This window comes from Tetrao urogallus, assembly GCF_951394365.1.
Source record: "Tetrao urogallus genome assembly, chromosome: 1".
Lineage (NCBI taxonomy): Eukaryota > Metazoa > Chordata > Aves > Galliformes > Phasianidae > Tetrao > Tetrao urogallus.
Genome location: NC_136813.1, coordinates 94,310,030 through 94,332,906, shown reverse-complemented (window position 1 = coordinate 94,332,906; position 22,877 = coordinate 94,310,030). Strand labels below are relative to the sequence as shown.

At 34.2% G+C, this 22,877-nt stretch overlaps 1 protein-coding gene across 2 annotated transcripts in view; it reads left to right on the top strand.

Moving 5' to 3' along the window:
• The window catches only part of NCAM2 (neural cell adhesion molecule 2), a gene marked incomplete at both ends in the record, with an annotated part of 250,461 nt that overhangs the window by 153,320 nt on the left and 74,264 nt on the right, over positions 1-22,877 (top strand). For both annotated transcript variants that reach the window (XM_079547212.1, XM_079547213.1), the window contains one exon: positions 17,652-17,802. In XM_079547212.1, the coding sequence (XP_079403338.1) occupies positions 17,652-17,802 (151 nt within the window). The remainder of the gene's footprint in view (positions 1-17,651; positions 17,803-22,877) is intronic.

The window sequence follows — 22,877 nt, the reverse complement described above, 5'->3', positions numbered from 1 at the left end:
TTGGTTTATGGGATTCTGATTTAACAAAGAGTAAATATCAGTGAGAGATATCTTTGTGATTTGTGACCATTATTTTTTCCTGTATGAAAGCTTTTTTTTTTTTTTTTTTTTTTATTACTGGCTAATATGATTGCCTTCCCTTATAGGTTTATTAAAGCAACATTACCAAAATTCCAAGTTTTTCCCAATTGGAAAGAAACAGTGTTTTCCTTGAAACTAGCAGATTTTGTGAGATTGCTCAGATGCAGGCTGTTATATCTCATTCAAAGTATTTTCTGTCATCTTAGAATCATAGAATCACCAAGGTTGGAAAAGACCTAAGAGATCATCCAGTCCAACCGTTCACCTATTCCCAATAGCTCCCACTAAACCATGTCCCTCAACACAACATCCAGTCTTTCCTTGAACACCCCCAGGCTCGGTGACTCCACCACCTCCCTGGGCAGTCCATTCCAGTGCCTGACCACCCTTTCTGAAAAGTAATACTTCCTGATGTCCAGCCTGAATCTCCCCTGCCATAGCTTGAAGCCATTCCCTCTGGTCCTATCACTAATGACACGAGAGAAGAGGCCGACCCCCAGCTCACTACAACCTCCCTTCAGGAAGTTATAGAGAGCAATGAGGTCTCCCCTGAGCCTCCTCTTCTCCAGGCTTCTTCAAACCATAATAGAGTTTTTCTTCAGACATGGCATTTCATAGGGTTATTGCTGGCTGCTCTGAACTTGCAGTCCTAAACCTCAAATGTAATTTTTTAGGCTGGTTGCCACAATTTTTATAATGATATCTGGATGTCATGATTTGTAGCAAATTAGGCATGTTTGATTTTTATTTCCCTTACTGCTACTGCCCTTTATACTTCTCAGAACTGTGCAAAAGACATTCAGCGCTTTCTACAGCTTTTTGTCATTCACTTTGCAGACTTTGACACCTTTGCGTTGTCTAGTTACAAGTTTAAATGCATTTATGTAGGTGACACACATAATATATAAAGGAATGGGAGATGGCCAATAAATGTTTCAGACTCGTGCTGTTGATTCTTAGTAAATCCTAGAACACTCTTGAGTTCCAAAGAGCTTGGAAAGAAAAATGAATGTGGCAGTAGCTAAAAGGATAACTGAAGTCTACATGACTAATTCCTCAGCAAAATACTAGGAAAGCTGAAGTAGATGCAATACATATTTTTTCAGTAATGTAATCATTGATAGTTGCCATGAATTCACTGCAAATAGATCTTGTCTAACTGACTCTGCATAAATTAAAAATAAATTAAAAATCTAGGTTGTTTTACTGCCAAAATTAACTGAGTCAGTGTGCTAAATTTTTTGAGGAGATAGAGTTAGTGACAAAGCCAGTAGGTTGGAAGCCCAGCTAAATAATACGGGTGCATATTTCTTTCCTCTGTACTGTTTCAAGGCACGAAGGATGGATTGTTCTTCCTTCATGCTTGCCATCTTATAAGTTTCATATAGAAAATCTTTGGGACACATGCTTGACAGTAGCAATCACTTAAGACTACATATTTAAATTCTTGATATAGGGATAAATTCTTGATATAGGGAAAAAAATATTAACAAGATACCAAATTTGATGGATACACTATTACAGTAACTGGTATATAGGTTTCTGTATGAAAGAAAGAAGGAAAGAAAGAAATTGATCCTGGGAAATGCAAATTTCTAAGAGTGAGATTTTGAATACAGGTTACGTACAGGAACAGATTTAAGCAACTTGGGTATTCCTGTGCTTAATCATTACACGCTATGAAAGAGGAGTTCAAAAATCCAGAATTCTTCAATGAGGAGAGAATCACTGGTCTTACAGAAGTTCTTCAGAAGCCACGTATACTGAATAGGGATGACTGTTAAGTAAATCATAGAATCATTAAGGTTGGAAAAGACCTCTAAAATTATCTAGTCCAACCATCAGCCCATCCCCACCATGCACAGTAGCTCTGTCTCTCAGTGCCAAATCTACATGCTTCTTGAACACCTCCAGGAATTCCTTCAGAGACTCCACCACTTCCCTGGGCAGCCTGTGCCTCGCTACTCTTTCTGAGAAGAATCTTTTCTTAATATCCAACCTGTGTCTCCCCTGGCACAACTTAAGGCCATTAACTATCTATCACTAACATTCTATCACTGTTACCGTGGAAAAGAGGCTGATCCCCACCTTGCTGCAACCCCCTTTCATAGTTCTGCAAGAGCAAACAGGTCTCCCCTGAACCTCCTCTTCTCCAGACTAAGCAATGCCAGAAGTGCGTGGTCTGCTCCTTCTTCTCTTGACAGCTTTGATGATAGCATCAGGCTGCAGATAGACATTTGGTGCACTGACTATCCTGGCTACATAGTCCTTCTGGGGATAGCTACCTAAGAAATACCCTGTCAAGTAAATGAGTGAGATGTGGTGAGTGCATTTTAAATGATAACCTTGTTTTAAGAGTAATCACTGAAGAAGGAAGAGGTCTGAATGTGAGATCATTTGTACTCTTCACAAAGTGAAAATAGTGTTTTAAATGATGTTTTTTATAACTGGGGCATAGACTTTTTGGAGTTTTGAAATGATTGTGCACAAAAGAAGGGAAAATATGCACCAAAGTTATAGATAAAAGTAATAACCCTACTGGGCTTAAGAAATAGAATGTTAATCAGTAAGAGGTCTATAATGATCTCTAAAGAAAGCATAACTTTGATAAAGAATTTTCAATATATCAGATCTGTGTATTTGAAAATTGAAGCCCAGTGATTTCAAACAAGACACAAAGAAACTTTCTCCTCTCTCCTTTTTTTCCAGTTAGCCTTTGGAACAATATGTAACAGTGTGGTCTCCCTTTCATTGAGGATTTGAAATAAAAGTTTCTTTTCCCTTCCTCTGACCTCTGTTGAAAGTTTAAATGGAAAGTTTTCCAGGCAGCTACAATAGATGACCTCTATAATCCTTTTATAGCTTTATAACTCATAACTGCATAAGAGCGGATAAGCCTGAGTAAATGAATGATTATGTGTGACAGAAAGCATTTGGCTCACCCTTTAAGATTTGGAAATTGAAATGGAGATTTACTCCATGATTAGAGCTTCATCCACTGTTTCAGCGTCAAGCCAAAGCTCTGTGTATGGTGCATGTACTTTGTTTCTATGCTTCTGTTGCCCAGCTCCTTCCTCAGCATTGCACATCTTGACACTGATGTGCCAACCTGGCCATTGCCTCTTTTGTCTGCGATGTGAAATGGTCTGATCTTACAGACTTGTGCATCCAGCCGGCCTGGACCTTTTCCCAGTAAAAATGGGCTGGAGAAGTTACACTTTCGTAGAGCAGAAGGAAGGATAATGACTGGATTTGATTTGCTGTAATCGCTTATAAAATGTATTTGGGACACATACACACACACCTATGCACAACCCTGCATGAAAACATATCCTGATTCTCTGAGACAAAAATGTCATTCATTTCTGTGCATTCTGCAGTAGTGTGAAAGCAAGGTTTCATGATATATTTTCCTTAAGTAATTCTAGCACAATTATGAAAGCTGACCATTGTAGTTTGTAATTACCATTTCAGGCTCTATTTTGGAATACTAATAACAATAACAGATGGGGATTGATTTGAGACAGTAGCTCTCTGTATGCAGCATGTGTGCAAAGAGACAATCTTTACCCAGAAGAATTTGCATTCTAAACATGTAAAATGAATGAAAGAAGAAAATCCACTACACAGAGATCACATTCCTGTGTCCATCCAATACTTAGGTTTTATAATGCCTCATTATCTGGACTAACCGGTTAAAAAAGAAAAATAATATTACTTTATTTTATATAAACTAGGTAGAATTTAGCCAAAAAGACTTTGAAATACCTTACAGTATTCTATCTCTATGCACAAGGATCTCAGATTTTAAACTTTATAGTGAAGGTTATAGAGATAGCCTGAAAGTTTGAGTTCTGCTTCCTTGCATGTACTGTGCTGCGTGTTCCTGTGTAATTTCCTATTTTCTATGTATTACAAAGCCTAGACAAGCAGTTTTTTTCCAAGTTTGATTTCTCATCCTATATTGGTGTATAAGTCATAGCTGTTAGGAGTTTGTAGTTTTTTTGTAGTTCTCATGATCCAGCAATGGGCAAAAGAGTTGAAGTTTGTTTTGTTCTGTTCTTTGAAATGTTAACTCTGCTTTGTACCCTATCCTTTTAACTCCACTTCAGCTCTCGCAAACAGTAACAAAATAGATTAGAAATTTTTTGGACTATCTATGATAGCCATTGTCATCTCACAAAAAGATGCAATGTTTTAGAAGCAATTTTAGGATAAATGTTAGGAAACTACATTGCTTTTATTTTGAGATAGTAATGAGAATTCTTGTATTCTTATATTAAAGATGAGCTTTTTATTTGACAGATGACTTATGCAGAAAGAGAAAACACAGACATAACGAGGATATTTTAAATACCAGTAGATTTCTTTCTTTTTATGACCTATGCAAATCTCAGCCTGTTAAGTTAATCTCAGGAATTTCTCTTTTGAATAGTTTGAAGACTGTAAGGGGCAAGTCCCCTTGCCTTAGTGAAGAAAATTCTTTTGTATCCTTGTTGTGCAAGCAGCTTCTATTATAATGCCAAAGACTATTCTTGCTGTTGTGCTACAGGCCAGAATTAATGTATACTTCTGCAGTTGACTTAGTGCAGCTGACTGCAACTGAGAAATTGCAAACAATTAAACCAGGCATCATTGGCTAACTAGGCACCCTGGCAATGTACAGGTCTCTGAGATGCTGGAATAGCTGATGATCATCACTGCAGTCATTCTCTTTACATAGAAATGAGCAGAGACATGTGGAGCATGAGGACTTTCTTTTCTTTCTCTCTTTTTTTTTTTTCTTTTCCTGAATGAATCATAATGGGCATCACATGCTGAGGGTATGAAATGGTAGTGAGAATGTTTTCACTGGAAGGAGAAGGTAAATAAAAAGACTTGTAAGTGAATGGAAAACATGAAGCTGACCTTAAATGTTAGATAACTAATGCTGTTGGAGCTATACCGACTCTGGTATATGCAAACTGTGCAGTATGTATAGATAATATACTCTTACCAGTCATCAGATGCAATGAAATCTGTGTGTGTTGGGGCTGCTTCATCTTTTTTATGTCAGTTTCTTATGGCACAGTTCAGATGCAATACTTGCAGTGTTGGGATAAATTATTCAGGAGCTAAAAATAAGAGTGTACAGTTCTGGGAGTGTTTTGGTAGGATGATTGATTTCGGAGGTCTAAGATAATGTGTAGTTAGATGGATGAGAAAATAAAAAGCAGCTTTCCTGAGCGAGCTGATGAAGCATTGCATTAGGAAAGCTGTAAAGCATTGTGAATGTTTCAGAATCCGTAAGCAGTACAACCATTCATCTGAGTTCCCCTCTCTCTTTTTGATAACAGTATCAGCAGTGATATGTAAGTGAAGTCAAAACTGAAGTTAGAAATTATTTTGATGTACTGTAACATCTTCCCTAATGCAGGTTTGACCAGTGGCTATATTTGACTACTCCATACAAAATCTCAGCCACTTGACCAAAAGGCCATTAGATTTATTCCTCCCTTAGAAGACAAGTTAAATGCTCTTTGACACAGAACAAAACGAAATGGCTATGTATGTATGCATCTATAAATGTATTCAAGTTGTATTGATGCTTGTTTTGGTTTACACTAGTTCAGAATTTAGAAAACAAAACAAACAACAACAACAACAACACAACAAACATAGAATATCCTGACTTTGAAGGGACCCACCAGGATAATTAAGTCCAACTTCTGGCTCCACGCAGGACCATCCAAAGTTCAAATCCTGTGTCTGAGAGCATTGTACAAACGTTTCTTGAACTTCAGCAGCTGGTGCTGTGACCATTCTGCAATTTTTCCTTTCAGTGAAACTTTGTATGTGGGACCGAATTAAGTAGGCAAAGTTGTGGCTCTTCGCATTCTTGAAAAACGACAAAGAGCCAAGAAAATGTAGATTTTACCACCTCTGCTTTATCAAAAGCTTAAGCGAACTAAGGAAAATGGAACATCACTACTTTAATCAATTGTTCCTAATGAAGTCTTAACTGCAGATTTTTTATTCTGTAAATGAATAATCCTATTTCTACATAAGTTATATAATAAACTTAAAAAATGTCTTCTATTTTTAATCCATTTGCTTATGGAGCAGGTATATATTTGTGGGTACTTTCCCTAGGATGTGACATTCCATTTACAGGCTGAAATAAAGCTATGCAGGCTTCAAAATGGCACACAATAGTAGCTTTTTTCATTTGGTCGTCAGTGGTGATAATCTGTTTGTTATATTAATGAAGATTAAAATTATCAGGGAACTTTTTTAGATCAGTATTTCCTATGATAGCTTGGACTTGGCTATTCATACAGCTACATGTTATAAACTGATCTCAGTTGGTAGTGTTCACTGATTTAACAAGATGTTTTCCAGAGACTTTGGGAAGGATAAATCTTCTAGATACCAAAGAAACTCATGTGAAATGAGAAATACAGGCTATGACACAACCAACAGTGGAATGCTGGAAAAAATGTATTTTTCTGTAACCTGTAATCAGTTTTCCTGACATGAAAAACAGTTTGAATATTAGGAATATTCTCCGTCGTGTTAGAAGAAAATGAAAGGATATAGACTTCTGGCAAAACCAAAATGATTTGAAAGCAAGGATGCTGGCTCAATCTATTGTTCAGTTTGTTTAACAAATTATCTAAATTCAATATAATAATTAGTTCTTAATATGTTTTTTTATGTCCTCTATCTGCTGTTAAGAAATTTATTTTCTTATCACATTTTCACTATATCGTTTTCCTCTGTGCATACACTCATATGCTATTTTTCTATTAATACCAGTTGTAAGATTTCAAACAGTCATATTTTGATGGCTTAACACAGTAATGTCAATGAACTGGCCTTTGTCATCTGTGGAAGTTGGGAGACTGTGGAACCAAACCTAAAGCATAGTGCAATATTTTCTTTTATTTCCACAGGGAAAATTGAAGACTGCTTGACCTGCCCTTACTGGCAGCCTCTAACATTAATATTTCTTAAGTCTGCATAACTGAACTGTTTGTCTGAGCTCTGATCCACGGTCAAAATAGCAACACTCAGTTATGTGTGGAGTAAACCTGTGTTACTAAAATTTCTGTGTGTCACATTAATATGAATAATGGTATTAACAGTAAGATTTTTTTCTTTACTTTGCATAAATTTCTGCTTAGGCAAATCAAGTTGTGACACATATGTCAGAATTCAATGAATTAATTGTATATGGTAATCTTTATCTTACTAAAGCTGACATTGTAACATAGTTTAATATACTTAATAAATAGCTGATACGTAATATTGAAGTGCTCCGGGTTTTATTACATGGTAAAAATTTATACAACACTAGTTTCTTAATTCAGAAATTGGCAATTAAAAAATTATTTTGTGAATATCTGAAAGTCTAAATGGAAAAAATCAACAAACCACAACACTGTTTTACCAGCTGTCATGGTTTCAAAACCTAACTTGGGGTTACAATCTGTTGATGGATAAATATTTTCTGTTCTAATTTAGAAAATGTGAGTATGAGTGCAGAGTCTTATTGGAAGCCAGAATGACTCTACAGCTTTTAAATGGAGGGGGAAAAAAAAATTTACAGTATGAATATTGTTTAGGCCTTGGCCACAGTTGTCAGTGCCTCTTTATGGGTTTTTTGTTCATTCGTTTTTTGGGTTTTGGTTTTTTTTTTTTTTTTGATCATACATTCAAAGTGGTTTAATACCAGCATTGTAGTAAGATTTATTTGGATAAAAATATCACTCACCCGAAAGCAATGTTGTGTATGTTGAAAATAAAGATCTCTAAGAGCTCTTTAAGTTTCATACATTGGTGTTAGAAATTCTCATGCCCTTAGGTCTTTGTGTTTAGGAAATATGTTCTAATTATGTTTAAAAAAAAATTACTAATTCTGCGTGAAGATGTGCTGGTTTATACAAACAGATAAGTCCTTGTTTACCTTTAGCTTATTTGTTAAAATGAAATTGTGTAATCATAAAACATAAAATCCTAGTCATTTATCTTGTAGCAAATGCCCAGATATTAAATAACATGAATGTTTTTGCTCATGAGATATCCTCAACAAATGTATTTTTTGACAGTTTTATTGTTTAACTGCATTGGGTAAGACAGAGAATTGGTATCTGTACAAATAAAAAGAAAGAAAACTCTTACACCTCCTAATAACCCACCAAGAGGCTATTAGCTGCTGTCAGCCTCCTCTGAAGCCATTTGGGATGGGCTGACTTAGGCCAGCTCCCAACTGCTCACTCAGCCACTCTCTTACTCTCTCTTCAGCAGGACAGGTGGAGAAAATAAGAAGGAAAAGCTCCTGGGCTGAACTAAAAACACAAGATCACTTATCAATTACCATCACAGGCAAAGCATTTTCATCTTGGGTGAAGTTCATTTATTGTCAGTTTAAGAACAGAGTATGATAATGAGAAATAAAGACAAACCTAAAAGAGCTTCCCCCAACTCTTTTTCTTTCCAGGCTCATCTTCACTATTTTCTTCACTGACTGCTGTCTCTTCCACACGTCCTCCTGAGCCTTACAGGGGAATGAGGGCTGTGGTCTGTTTTTGTGCTTAATGCACCTTCCTCACACTTTTCCAGTATGAAGTGCCCAATTGGCTAAAGTCCTTCAGAAACTGCTCCAGCAGAGATTATTTCCGTTGTAGATTCACACTTGAATTTTTTGTGTTGCCTTATCGCAGTCTCTGCTGTCCATCTTTTTTCCAAGCTCTAGTAGTAGCAGGTTTTTCCATAATAGGTTTCATCCAATTTGGTTGATTTTTACAGCATAATCTCTTACTTATATCTCTACATATAAATAAAGTCAGAAATATAAATAGAGAAGCTCAAATAATATTAATGAAATAGAATGATTTGAAAACAAATACTTTTGTCCTTTCAGATCTGTCCAGATTAGTTCTTCTCATTTTTATTTTTATTTTTTTTTACTACTTCAATAATTTCCTGTTGTCTCTCAAGTAGTGAAAAGCCCTACAGACTTCTCTGGTTTTGTGAGCAGATTTTTTGATCTTTGAGGGCTGACATTTGGATCTGTGTCCTGCTGCATACAATTCCCCCACCCTTCATCACTCAAGTTATGTATTTCTGGCTTTCTGTGCCTTTCCTTCCCCTAAGGAACCCTTGTTGCTTGTATACCGCTGCAGGGTTCCACCTCATCCCAGTTTCCAGACAGACTTTATATCTGCTGTCTAGCCGTAGTCATTTTAATAAAAGATACATCACCTTTACAGAAAACTGGAAAGAATCCTAAGCTGCATACAACTACTGAACAAATCCGTAAGAGAATTTCAAATTCTGTTACTTTTTGTTTTAAAGAAAGCAGATACTGTGCTATTCTCTATGGACTGTTCCACAGTGTAGATAACTGCATACCTTCACCGTACTAGTTATTCCTGCAACTAAAGCAATGGAAGCAACTCAGTCATGGTTTGAGCTTAAAACATACTAAAATTATACAAGCAAATTTACAAATGCAGTAAGTTCTGCTTGAGGTTCCTGGAGTAGATGCAATTTGAGGGATTATTTTATATGCTTACAGAAGAGCTTAATGAGTAAATAAACATACAGCCTTCCAATAATTTGTTACTGATCCAAGTAGTGCTATCAGTAAAAGCAAAATAGAGGAAAATGTTATTCTTACTCAAGTTACAGTACCAACAATTTAAGTTATAAACATGCTACAGAAATAATAATTAATATTATGCTTAAAATTATAAAAGCTTCCTAGTTTTCTTCATGTTGTTACAATCATCCTTCCAGTCCTACCCTGAGACCTGTGGTTGAGAGTGCTAATTTTCCTCAATAAAAAATAAAAAATTATGAAGGGTTTGCAATTCATCAGTTTCTTAAATTCTTCTCCAGTGAAAAATAGAAGAGGCTCAAGCTAACATATTTAAATGAAGCCATAACTCATACCATGTTTCCTTCCTTACCTCAATTAGGTTGACGTCTATTCTGTATTGCAGGCAGTTCACAGGCTTTTCTTTTTTTTCCCCATTGATTTTTGGCTATAGTTTGACTATTTTCACTGGTAGAAATGATCAGATTGATTAGATTGGTGATTAGATATTAGTGGTTAGATACTGAGTTACAAAGCCACCTTCTCCAATCCCTAATAAGATAAAAAGGTAATAACTTTTCGGCATTTGCTATACAGGAATGCTCATTGCTAAGAAACAAATTTAGGTAGTTACTTAATGACAGAGGATCTTGTAATCCTGGAACAAGCTGAAATTGCCTCCCACCAAGGCAACTCCTGATTAAGTCCTGAGAGAGGTCTGCACTGCTGGATCAATACAGAGCCTTTGTAAATAACAGTGAAATTGTACTCACTGGGTTACAATTCCCGCTTGAAGGATAGCTGGGTCCTAGTGCTTAATGTTTCCATGTTCTCACACTGTTTTCTAACAGCTCATAAGGAGAACTCTGTATGGGCACTTCAGCATAGGACAGTGGTATATTTTCATTTCACTAATGATTTCTGCAGCTGATCTAATGTTCACTTAAAATTTGAATAGATATGAATAGAAACAGGGCCAGGTTGAAGTTCCCTTTCTGAATAATCAAATTGATTGTTACTTAAACCTTTTATATTCAGTAGTGATATTTATTTTTTATATGCATAGAGGTCAAGTAAGCACTGAAGAATAAATTCTAGGAAATCACAGTATTTTACATTTAAGCAGTGCTTGATACCTTGTTGGTACTTGTTTGAAGCCCTGTGCTTCTGCTGAAATATTCCCGTATTCATTCTTTGCTGCAAGGCCTTGTGACTAATCTGAACTGAAGCTGGACACATTTCTCAGTCATTTTAAAGACTTACAGAGGTATCCTATAATCATGTGTCATTCTCATTTATCCAAAGAAGCAGTCTACAAAATTTTATTATAGAAGTGAAACATAATTGTATAGCAGAACCATTATTTTTAGTGGCAGTCTCTCTCTCTTCAGTCTTTTTTTTAATTATTATTATTGCTATTATTATTATTATTATTGAATAAGACTGCTGTGGCTTAACAGTCTTATTCCTGAGAATTCTGCTGATCAGAATCCATCTGAGTCACTTATGCTAATGGCATCATAGCTGAGGTAGATTCGGATCAGTAGAATTCTGAGAAATAAAACCACAAATTACAGTATTATTTGTCAGTGAATCAGAATTTCTAATTACAAGATATATATGTAGTTAGTACTGATGGAATATTTTTTGTTACCCTTCTACACAATTGTGGATGTTGTTGTTATTTTTATGACTAACACTAATGCATGTTTTCCTCTACAAGATTTTATCATATAATGCTAAAATTTTTGCCATTAAGCATCTTTCTTGTGATTTGCCTGTTCAGTTGATGAAATGTTGAATGGCTGATGATCTTATTTTCTCTATTATTTTGTTTCATACTCTTTTGTAAGTAAATCCAACCAAGGGAAGAAGGTTGTTTTTGTTGCTGTTGTTGGGTTTTTTGTTTTGTTTTGTTTTGTTTTTGTGTCTTACTGTGTGCTTTTGGTGTATTGGATATCTTGTGTCATCTCATTACTAATTAACTTAAGTTTAAAAGAAGTACTGGCATGAATCAGTCAAATACCAGTTCATAATTTCTAAAAGTTTTATGAAGCTTGCAAGAATACATCTTTTCTGATATTATACACGCTGTTAGAAACCTGCATAGAACCTCTACAATTTTCAATCTGAGCTCTTTAAAAGTAGCTGCTGTATCTGCAGATGAACAGAAAATCAAAAGAACCATTCTTTTTTCTTCAGGATTCTTTTTTTGTGACTTCCCTGGTGTTACACTATAGATCTGAAAGCAGTAGGCTCTTCAGTAATGTCATCCTTGTGGAGAACCAAATTCCTAATCAATTCAGGAATTTGCAGCATGCTGAAATATGTATTAAATGAGCTGCAGTTCTAAAAGAAACACTGAAAAAAAATCACTGAAGTCCAAGACACTACTGTAACATTATTCTGATTCACTGGACATTAAGGCAAATACACATAGCAATACTCTGGAATTTTCTACTGTCTCCAACAGGTGCATGGATAGAATACATTTACCTGAAGAGAATGGGGAAATATTGTGAATATGCCATCCATAATCCAGAAGGGAGCTTCCATCAGCTTCTACACGATGATGGCTGTTGTGACTAACAGCCCTTTCTCATCATCAAAGGTAGATTTTCAGACTAGGAATTTTGGTCACATATTTAATCGACTTCTGGAATTTTATCGTCATTCAGTATCAGCATGTCAGCTTGCAAAAGGTCTTGTCTTTCATGCTGCTTCAAGGAACAGTTTCATGCACAAGTTGCTTAAATTTCACATATAAAAAACATCAATCTGAAGTACTTGGTATGAAGATTTCCTCATGTGTGTCCATCAACACAACCTGAAATCAGAAAGCTTCCTAAAAAAATTGTGATTCTTGAAATTCCAAAGGTGATTCTTTTAATCACGATTTGTTTACATTTAGTGATGCATACACAGAGCACAACTAAGACAACAAAATGTTCTTGCTTTGGCAGTTTTTACCCTTTGCTCCAGAAAAGGAAGAACTGTGCATAAAATTAAAACAGATTCCCTTTTTTGTTTTTCTCCTTTTTTTTTTCTTTTTTTTTTTTTTTCATTTTATTCAACCATGTACATCTGCAGCATCTCGCTTGGAGGATCTTGGGAAACTCCTGTAGTTTTTACTGAAGTTATGTATTCCCACATTGACTGTTCTTGAGTATGTTTCATCATGTTTTATAAAGGAAACAACACTCTGAAATCTAAGCCACCGTTTCTTCATTTTTTCTGTTGTTAACACGTGCAGTCTGTATCCAGAATAGCACAAAATTACACAGGATGTCAGAAGACATAATTGACAAAACTGATCTGTAGTGGCATAACTATTGGGAGTAATGGTACTTAGATCACAAATAAATCTTAAATGTTAGGAAAAAAAAACAAACAAACAAAAAAAAACCACAAAGGAGTTTCAATGTATCCAGATTTTAAATGCACGATTGTTTTTTATGTCAGTCTTGCGCTTGGACTTCGAGGCATGGAGTACTTTGTCAGCCAAACTATGAAGAGCTTAACAGAAAAAGTCCTGTAATAGAACAACATGGACAGCATTATAAATTCTCGTCATAAAATAAAAATTATTTACTTCTAATATCTGTACTTAATCTCAAGCAATGAGATAGCGCTCATTTTTTAATTATTGTTTTGCAAGTCAGAATATTGAAATTGTAGAAAAATCTTTTTTTTTTTCAGTTAAATGTTGCTGTTATTTGTAGTTTTAATGTATAGAACAATCTTGTTCAATTTTGTTTTCTTTGACAGTGACAGAGGACTAGACTGCTATCAGTATTTGAAATACCTAAGGTTGTTTTTTTCTTTCTTTGAAACATTATAAAGTTTATATGGATAGAATTATAGAATCATATGATCACCAAAGTTGGAGAAGACCCCTAAGATCATCCAGTCCAACCATCCACATACCAACCATATTTCCCCGCTAAACCCCATCCCTTAGTACAACTTGTGAGCATTTCTTGAACGCCTCCATGGACTCAACCACCTCCCTGGGCAGCCCATTCCATCACCTGACCACTCTTTTGAAGAATTTTTTTCATAATATCCAACCTGAATCTCCCCTAGTTCAACTTGAGGCCATTCCCTCTAGTCCTGTCACTAGTTAAGAGTCCTGTCAGGAGAAGAGGCTGACCCCCAACTTTCCACAACTTCCTTTCAGGTAGTTGTAGAGAGCAGTAAACTCATAGAGCCAGCTACATGTGAGTAAAAATTTGTCAAAGCCTGTACTGAAGAGAAAATTTTTAATGCCTTTTACAAAATTATTTGATTAACAGTCACGTTGGAAAATATTTTGATTTTTATTGGGATTTCCATAACCCTGTAAAAAAAGTAACTTCTAAACACTTTGTTTTTCTGTAGCATTTGCAAGATGCGCAATGATCTGTTTATTGAAATAATTCTTCTTGTGCTTTTGAGTGTAAGTGCCTTCTAATGTACATGTTCATGGATTTAGAACTGTTTTGGTTATGTATGTGTTTTCAGACTTCACTGATTATTCATAATCTGCAGTTGTACAGAGTAATTCAGTGAGTAGGCAGGAGTCACGAGCATTGAACCACATGGACTGTTCTGGCTGTCCACATTTTTGTTTTCTCTATTTCGTGCATTCTTTAATACTACTAAGAAATAAAACCATGCTCAGTTTAGCAGAACAAGAACATAGTAATGTATGTATTAAATCTCTTCCCCTAGGGTATTTGAAATGGAAAAAATAGAATACCACCATTCTCTAAGTGTCCGTATTCATTTCAGGCAGATTAGAATTAGCATTATCGATTTATAGAGATTGTGTCTATGTTTTGAGTTCTCATCTATGGCAACGCCTACACTATTTCTCCAGCGAGGATGCAGTGTACTTCATGTTCCTCTTCGTTTTCCAGTTCTGGTCTGCTACTGTGAGAGAAATGGTGCTAATGTGTGCTGTCCATACTCCCTGTAGGAGTGAATTAAACCTCAGAAAGATTTTACCAGGAGATATCAAGTTCTGATTGGTGCAGTGTCCAAGATTAGGGCTGTCCCTGTTTCACATTTTGTATTTGCAGTTCCAAGTTAGATAAAAAGACTGACATTATGGATTAAAGCAGATTACTTCTTTCTCAGTATATTCTAATTTTGATAATACCACTTAGAAGATCAGGAAAATATAGGGTGGTTTTAGTTTTTACTTCAGGATAAAGCTGTGTGAAGATTGTCCCATCTTCTTCTCTGCTCTTCATAGGAGTCCAAAGCAGTCAGCTTCTGTCACTTTGCTCCATTCTTTCCAAGCTATGCTTCAGTGTGTTTGTGTTGTTACTGTACCTGTTTATAGTATCCCAGTATGTACTTCATTTATTTACCCAGATGCCTATTAGCCAACTTACTTTGTAGAATGATGAAATACAGACACAGTGGTATTTTTGAAATCTGTGTGGAAAATGATTGTATTTTCTAGCATTTTTAATAGGCATGCATTTCTCTTTGGGATAGTCTGGGAATCATCTATAGACATGGACAACTATTTCTATTTATTTATTTATTTATTCATTTACTTATTTGAGAATTTTCTTAGAATGTATTTGCGCTCACATTTCGTATATTTTTGTTTGTCAGGAATGTTTGTTCAACAATATATTTTAGTGAAGTACAGAATAATGAATGGAATTGTATCAATTAGTCTTGATTCTTTGAAGTGCTGTAGTAAGGCAACTGCAGGATAGGACCAGGAACAACTTAACTGCTTATGAAGTAATCAGAGGAATATACACATTCTGTGGACTGCAGCGAAAGAATATCACATATTTTGCATTATTTTATGAACAATTTCAAAGAGGTTATTCTCACACAATTTTGAAAAACTTGAGGTTAATTGTTAAATGTTGATATTTTCTGAATCATTTGGGCCAAATTATTTTATTTCCTGTAATTGTTACGCATTTTATTCATTTTTGTGGACTTTGAATGAAAATATCTCATTGGTTTTGAAATCAATTGAATCAACTCATAAATCTGTCTCAAAGTGCTTCTTAGTAAATGTTTGGTGATAGTGAGAGTAGATGTTGTGGTTGTCAAAAATCTTCTTCCATTCAGAGTATTGATTATGTTTTGGTTTACTTTTTCCCTAGAGAGATAAAAAGTCAATTTCCCTAAGACTTATTATTTTTCAGTCATCCATGTTCAAATGAAATATGTTTTCTCATACATACATACATACAACTTCAGAAAGTTACTCTAGGTACATACTAAATGTCTATGTAGCAAAATATTTGGAGTATTTTCCAGCACTAGAAAATAATGAGATAAAACAAGAAGGAGAATCTTTTGTGATCTGTATTTAGAGATCTTTGTGATTTTTTTTTTTTTTTCTTAACATCAATTAACACTCATATCTCTGCTTTGGAATGTATGGAGTCAATTATTGTGAATGTATTTTACAGTTATTATATCTATAGACCAGGGCAGCCTGGTCTGGTGGTTGGTGACCCTGCACATAGCAGGGGGGTTGAAACTAGGTGATCATTGTGGTCCTTTTCAACCCAGGCCTTTCTATGATTCTATGATAATATAGTGAATTTCAGTATTTGGTATTAGTGTTGAACTGAAAAAAAAATCCTTTTGATGTTTTGATGTTTCTATGAATCACTGTTACAGGTTGTTTCAGTGTATATCTTTTCACAAATTAAATTTTGGCTTCTTTGAGAAATACTTCTAGCTAAGTTAAAATCAGAAATAAATTGGCCAAAGTACATGTAATATATAATAAGGAAATAATCATTAGATAAATTATACTTATATTGTGCTTGTAAAATATAGGTATATAAGAGATATATCTATATCAGAGAAAATTTTCACAGGAAACAAAATTCAGTGTTCATGGAGTCCGATGCTCTTTTCCTTCTTAGAAATCTGATGTAAATAGTACTGTATACAACTGTTTTATTTTGAATATTAGTATCCTTAATTGTATGCATATTTTCCTGCATTCACTGATGAAACAATCTGTGTTAGGTCGTGAATATATATAGTTATAGAATTGGACATTAAAGTTTTTTTCTCTTCCTTTTCCATTTTTCTTAGTAATGAAGGTAGGTATACATCACTATTTTGTATCAGCCTTTTTTTTTTCTTAAATGAAATAAAAATGAAACAAAGAAGTAAAGTTTCCCAATACTACATACTACAGAACAAGTAATTTGTAGAGCCAGATTAAAAATAACTTTATTTTTTTCTCTCAGGTATGCTTCTCCATGGAATTTGAAGTGTAAATAACTGGATTTTTTTTTTTTTTTCCCCTCCTCTTTTATAGTCTTGAAAGTCAAATAGGTTTGAATTAGGGGATTGAGATATTATTTTTTATCAAGTCAATGAATATAAAAATTATTTTCTAGAAAATTGGGAGCTATTATTCATTTTTATCTCCTCCCTTCTTCCTTGCAATGATATAAAAATGAAATCCAGAAATTCGAGTTACATCTGTGGATCATGTTTTTAATAACTTTAAGCTTCTGACAAGAAAATAACAAATAATGCAATTTAGAAGTCTGTGACTGGATTTGTACTTTGATCATTGTTTTGTGGGATCTCAGAGGCACTTTAAGAACAGCAGTGATAATGCCAACTGTTACATGAGACACTGATTTGACACATAATATTTTCATTAACCACATCATCATAGCAAAATAAATGCGGTCATAAACAGGCTTTCAGTATGTCATTCACCAGGCCAGTTGATAATTTTTGTGATTTACCTTGACTGTGTTCCTTTAAGCATGTACTTATTCCCATGATTATAGTGCCTAGAACAGCATCTTCTCTCTATATTTTTAATTCATTTGACAAATTTTGAAATTGCCTATCTGTCAGTAATAGTTTCACCCCAGGTGAAGAAATGCTTTCAGTCATACTATATCAGTGGTGTTTAATATATAAAGCATATATAAATATACATATCTGTATAAAACCTTTCTTTTTCCTAAATCAATGTAAACAGAGCCCAGATGGCCGTATAGAAGTCAAAGGGCAGCATGGAAAATCGTCACTGCATATTAAAGATGTGAAGTTGTCAGATTCAGGGAGATATGACTGTGAAGCTGCAAGTAGAATTGGTGGGCACCAAAAGAGCATGTACCTTGATATTGAATGTAAGTTCCCATATTTTGTTTTCTCTTTAAAAATTGTTCTAAAAAACAAAAGTACATTCTTAATGGAAGATCAGTTTTTCCTTGATGTTTAAACTTGCATAATTTAAGAAAGTATGTACTTCTGTAGTCAGTGATAATGAATTCTGTGGAGGAATCTTTGCTTTTTTGAAGTTTACGTGAGTCTTTGTCAGGGATTTAAACACAACAGGGTTTCATCTCATATCATATTCTAATGGTTCTAGCTACTTAATTAATGCCAGATTTCAATTCTTTGGGCTAGGGGAGACTGCAGTGGGGGCAAAGTATTCAGTAAGGACTGATTTGAGCAACAGCTGAGGTTGGAGCTTAAACTTCTAAGATTAAATACTCTTTGGTCCTGTTTTTTGTTTTGTTTTGTTTTGTTATTTAGCTCTCTTAATCCCCTGAAAGTATCCCTTTGTTACATCTCCTCATGGAGTTCAAGGTTTGTGACAATTTTACTTACACATGGTGCTTTGTGGACAGACCATTTCAGTCAAAACTTTTGAATTTTGTCTAGGAGGCAAATAAGATATACTTTTGCTTGGAGAAGAGTCTGATGTTATAGAAGCCATCAGAGGGTGTTTATTTTCAAATACAGGAAAATACAGCGGAAAATTGTCTCTTAAAACACTTTTTCTCTTAAAACCTTTTATTCAAACTTCTGAAGCAAAACTTCTGTATCTATGATACAGAGATCAGTAATGTTTGCAGACTATCAAATGATTGATTTCTGGAAGGGTTCTGAAAGTTACTTCAGTACACTGTTGCATGTTCCATTATTTTTTAAATGTTTATTATAGGAAAGAAATCTGAAACACAAATTTTTTCCACATTGGAATTGGATGTTAGGAATGCAAAGATTTGCCAGCTCTGATGTCATAGAAGAAGTAACTGCGATTGCTTTAGCATAATCACTTTAAAAAAAAAAAAAGATATTTGAAGAAATTTGAAATTTGCAAAACATTACTCTCCTAGAAGCGTATGAGTTTAAAATACTGACTCGGGACTTTCTGGTGCACTGCTAATTATTTATATTTTATGTTTTCAAGGGAAAAATTCTTTATTAGATAAAAAAGAAAGTTCATTGAAGCTCCTTTAAAATTTCTGTACAGTTCTAGATCATATCTTAGCCTATAGGTAAAATATATTGTTTGATTAAGTGTATATAGCCATTATGACTTAAAATTCAATACTGTTGTGGTTTTGTGTTTTTTTTTTTTTTTTTAATTCACAAGGGAGTTATAGAATGTGTTATATTTTATGAAACATAGGCAACAGAAAATGAGGAATTCATTAGAAGCACAGAATTCATACCAAAGGTCACAACAAAATTTCTGTGTTTATACATTTTATGTCATTTTAACATCTTTCAGGGTGAAAAGATAATCTATTAATTTAAATATTCCAATATGTCCCAATTGAATTAATGTGAGGAGTATGGCACACTTAATTTGCAGTATGTATAGAAGCAATCTGTGTGTGAAGATGGATTAGCATATTGTTTTGATCCTGAGTTTATGCATTAGTACAAACACTTTTTTGACACAAAACATTGCAGTTTAGAAATGTGATAAAAACATTTTTTATATTATTCTATCATCAGATTATTTTTATATATAACACAAGATTTTTTTTTTAATCTAATGTAAAATGAAATTTATAAAACTGGAATCTCCAGTTTTGAAAACTTGAACCGATATGAAGTTTGAGCCATATAACGTGGTTGGGTTGTTTTTTTTTTTTTCTAGCACAGGTGTTCTTTGAATACCAAAAATAGAAACATTTTCATACCAATGAGTGTCCAGTAATTTTATAATGCAGTGCTAGTATATTAGAGTGATACAATCTAAGTCTGTCTCTGTTGACATTCTGACTAACCCCTTAGAGCAGTTTTAAATTTGTGCTGAAAGTAACTTTGCATCAGTGTGTGAAACTGCAACTGTGGGTTGCTTGTCTCACCTAGGCAAACAAAAAAAACATCTTGTCTAATGGCAAAGACTTCTGCCCTTTAAAATAGTGTCCTCAGAGGACAGGGTCTTCATTCTGGCCTCATCCTCCATCAGTCTCGTTTCTGTCATAACCTTCTGTGATGAAACAGTCTTATCAAGTGATCTGTCAGAAGATGATTCTTATCGCTCTTTCCCCATAGCGTTTTGTTGCCAAAAATAACAGAGTGCTTTTCTCAAAGTGCTTTTTTTTCCCCCCTTTTATTTGTGTGTGTTTTGTTTCATAGCAAGTGCCATAGTTACCTTTCATTCATCATTTCCTTTTATAATTAGCAAGTAAGAAACTTTCACCTAAAGTTACATGTTCAAAAACTAAATAAGTGATTGGTCTTCACAGCAAAAATGGGAAAAGGGGAATTTTTTGAGATTTAGTGAAGTTGGTATTGAATAAATGATTTGACCTTCTTTCTATTGATCTTTTTTCAGTATATTGTTTATATAACATTGCTATCAGGGTTGCTTTTTTTTTTTAAATATTCATTTACAAAATTACAAATATGAAAAATCATGTAATTTCTATGTAATTGATTTCGATTTTCTTCTCTTCAGACTTAGTTTTGAGATGAATCTTTTTTCAGGTTCACTCTTTGCATAATCACTAGTAGACCATTCTATCAGAATTTTTATTATTTTAATAACATTCTTGTATAAATTACAGTATTTTACAATTAAAACATAAATAAAGAACCGAGGCCTATTTGTACATATTGTTCCATAGCTACTAGACATGAACAAATGATGCACCTAATGCTACTCCATAATATCAGTAGTCTTCTTTATATGTGTTTAAAGCATTTGGTAGTTTTTGTTGTCAGGAGGGAAGGCATGTTCTTGGCACATTCTCAAACGACAGTGCAGTTAAACATCCCTAATGGCGACACAAAGTGCCCTGGTGTCACTGTCTCATCCTTCACTTACTGTCCTCTATCAGAGACTTAAACTGACAGTGGGATTGCACAGAGTTTCTGTACTTTATCCTTGTTCTCTGTTGAGGTTGTTTTTGATGATAAGAGCAGTTCTCCAGGACAGAAGGAGATTATCAGGTTTGATACCATCTGGGTGCAGTTAACCCTGCCTTTTATCTGAAGTAAATGCTAGACAGCCATAAATTGTTTGGAGCCCAGAGGCACTTCAGTGATTTCTCCCTACAAAGTCATCTTTGTGTTCAGTTCTGTTTGTTTTTCTTTATATTTAATATGTAAAAAAACCAAGTACATGAAAAATAAGGTATCATTCTTAATATGGTTCATTAATGAATATAATCAACTGCAATTGTTGATTATACATATGAAGCTGAGTATTGGGTGTTATTAACATTAATCACAATCACTACTGCCAATAATAATAATAATTGAATCAACTATTTTTTAAAAAATTAGATATAGCAGAAAGTACTCTAAAGGTGGGGTTTTAAAAGGACTGAAGGAAATAAAATGTATAAATCCCAGTGAATTACAAAGTGATTTGTACATACAAATCAGGTGCCTTTCCATGTTACAGTTTTAGCACAAATGTTTGCATTTCTATAAGGTACTGTTGTGGTTTTAGCTGAGATATGTTCGTTCTGAAAATATATACTAGGGATATAAGGGAATCTTAAAAATCACAGTATAGATTGATTAAAAAAAGAAAATTTCTGATGAGAGAGCGCATTATTTCTTGGGTGTTTTTCTACAAATTATTCACTGCAGTGATTAGCATTAGAGAATGAAAATGCATAATTTTGACATATTAGATACAATGGGTAATCTATCTTCAGGTATTATTCTCAGTAAGCACGCATTACTAATTTGGAAAAGATTTAAACAATCCAGTAATGATTAACAGACTACTACTCCTACAAGCAGTTCTCTGCTTGCCCTTAAAGTTATCTCTTCATCGTGTTTCAACTGTCATTAACACAATCAGAAATATTCAAACCACTTAATTGTTTACACCTAGGAGCAGGCATGTGCACACTACAGTAATACACTTGTATATCCAGTCACTCTATATCACCAAAGGGAATTGCAAGTTCCTTTGGAGAATATATCCCTTACCAGCAAAAACTTTCTAAGTCATGTTGTTTATAAAAGGCTGTCTTTTCTACCTACTGCCTAGGAAGCATCCTGACATAGTTTTTCATAGCTGCAATTACAGGTTTTCACAGGTTTCAGTTTCATTTGAAATTCTCCATTCTGCAGTTATTAAATATGCTGTAAGGTCCAACCTCATGGTAAGCTAGTGTTGTGGGTAATAGACTATCAATCACAAACATATTACGTTTGGTAATACGGTACATTTTTATATGAGAGCAGCCACATGAGTGGTTAAAAAATATGATTTCTTAGAAAACAATTTATGGAAAACATTTAAGTAATTAATAGTTTCACCCATAAAAGAGAAGATTTGCTTACTACTGTTCTTTTTGTCCAAAGCTGAATTTTGTAGTTTTATTCCTTATTACATATCAACATTTTTTCAGTTACACACACAAAAAAAATTGTATAACAGTGCAGAATATTATTTATCAGTAAATTAACTTTTGCAGTATTTATTATTTTACTGCTTATCGAAAAGTCTTTTTTTTTTTCTTCCACCTCAACTTGAAATCAACCTCTTTACTGTTAAATTAATCGACTTTTGCTTTCTGAATAGGTTAACCTTTTAGGCCTTCATTATGTTAGTCAGCTGTTTTGCACTGCAGTTATTTCAGATGCTTTGGATTCTTGCTATTTAATTTATACCTTTGCAAAAACACATTTTTTGGAAAAAAAAAAAAAAATTACTTAAAAACAGACTGAATAAGTTGAGCCACAAATTCTACCTTACAAAGAAGGAAGGCTTTGAATTAGTGAAAATATTACTGTGGGTAGTACATCACAATAACTGTAGTCTATTTGATTCCAAATAGAATTCCAGGTATGTACTGATACTATGAATTCTACAAATATGATCAGTGTATGTACAGTTTTACTACCCATGTAGTCACCAAATGTTTGAAGTTGGATGGGATTGCCTTTTGTCCTGTCACTGGCACCACTGAAAAGAACCTGATTCCATCTACTT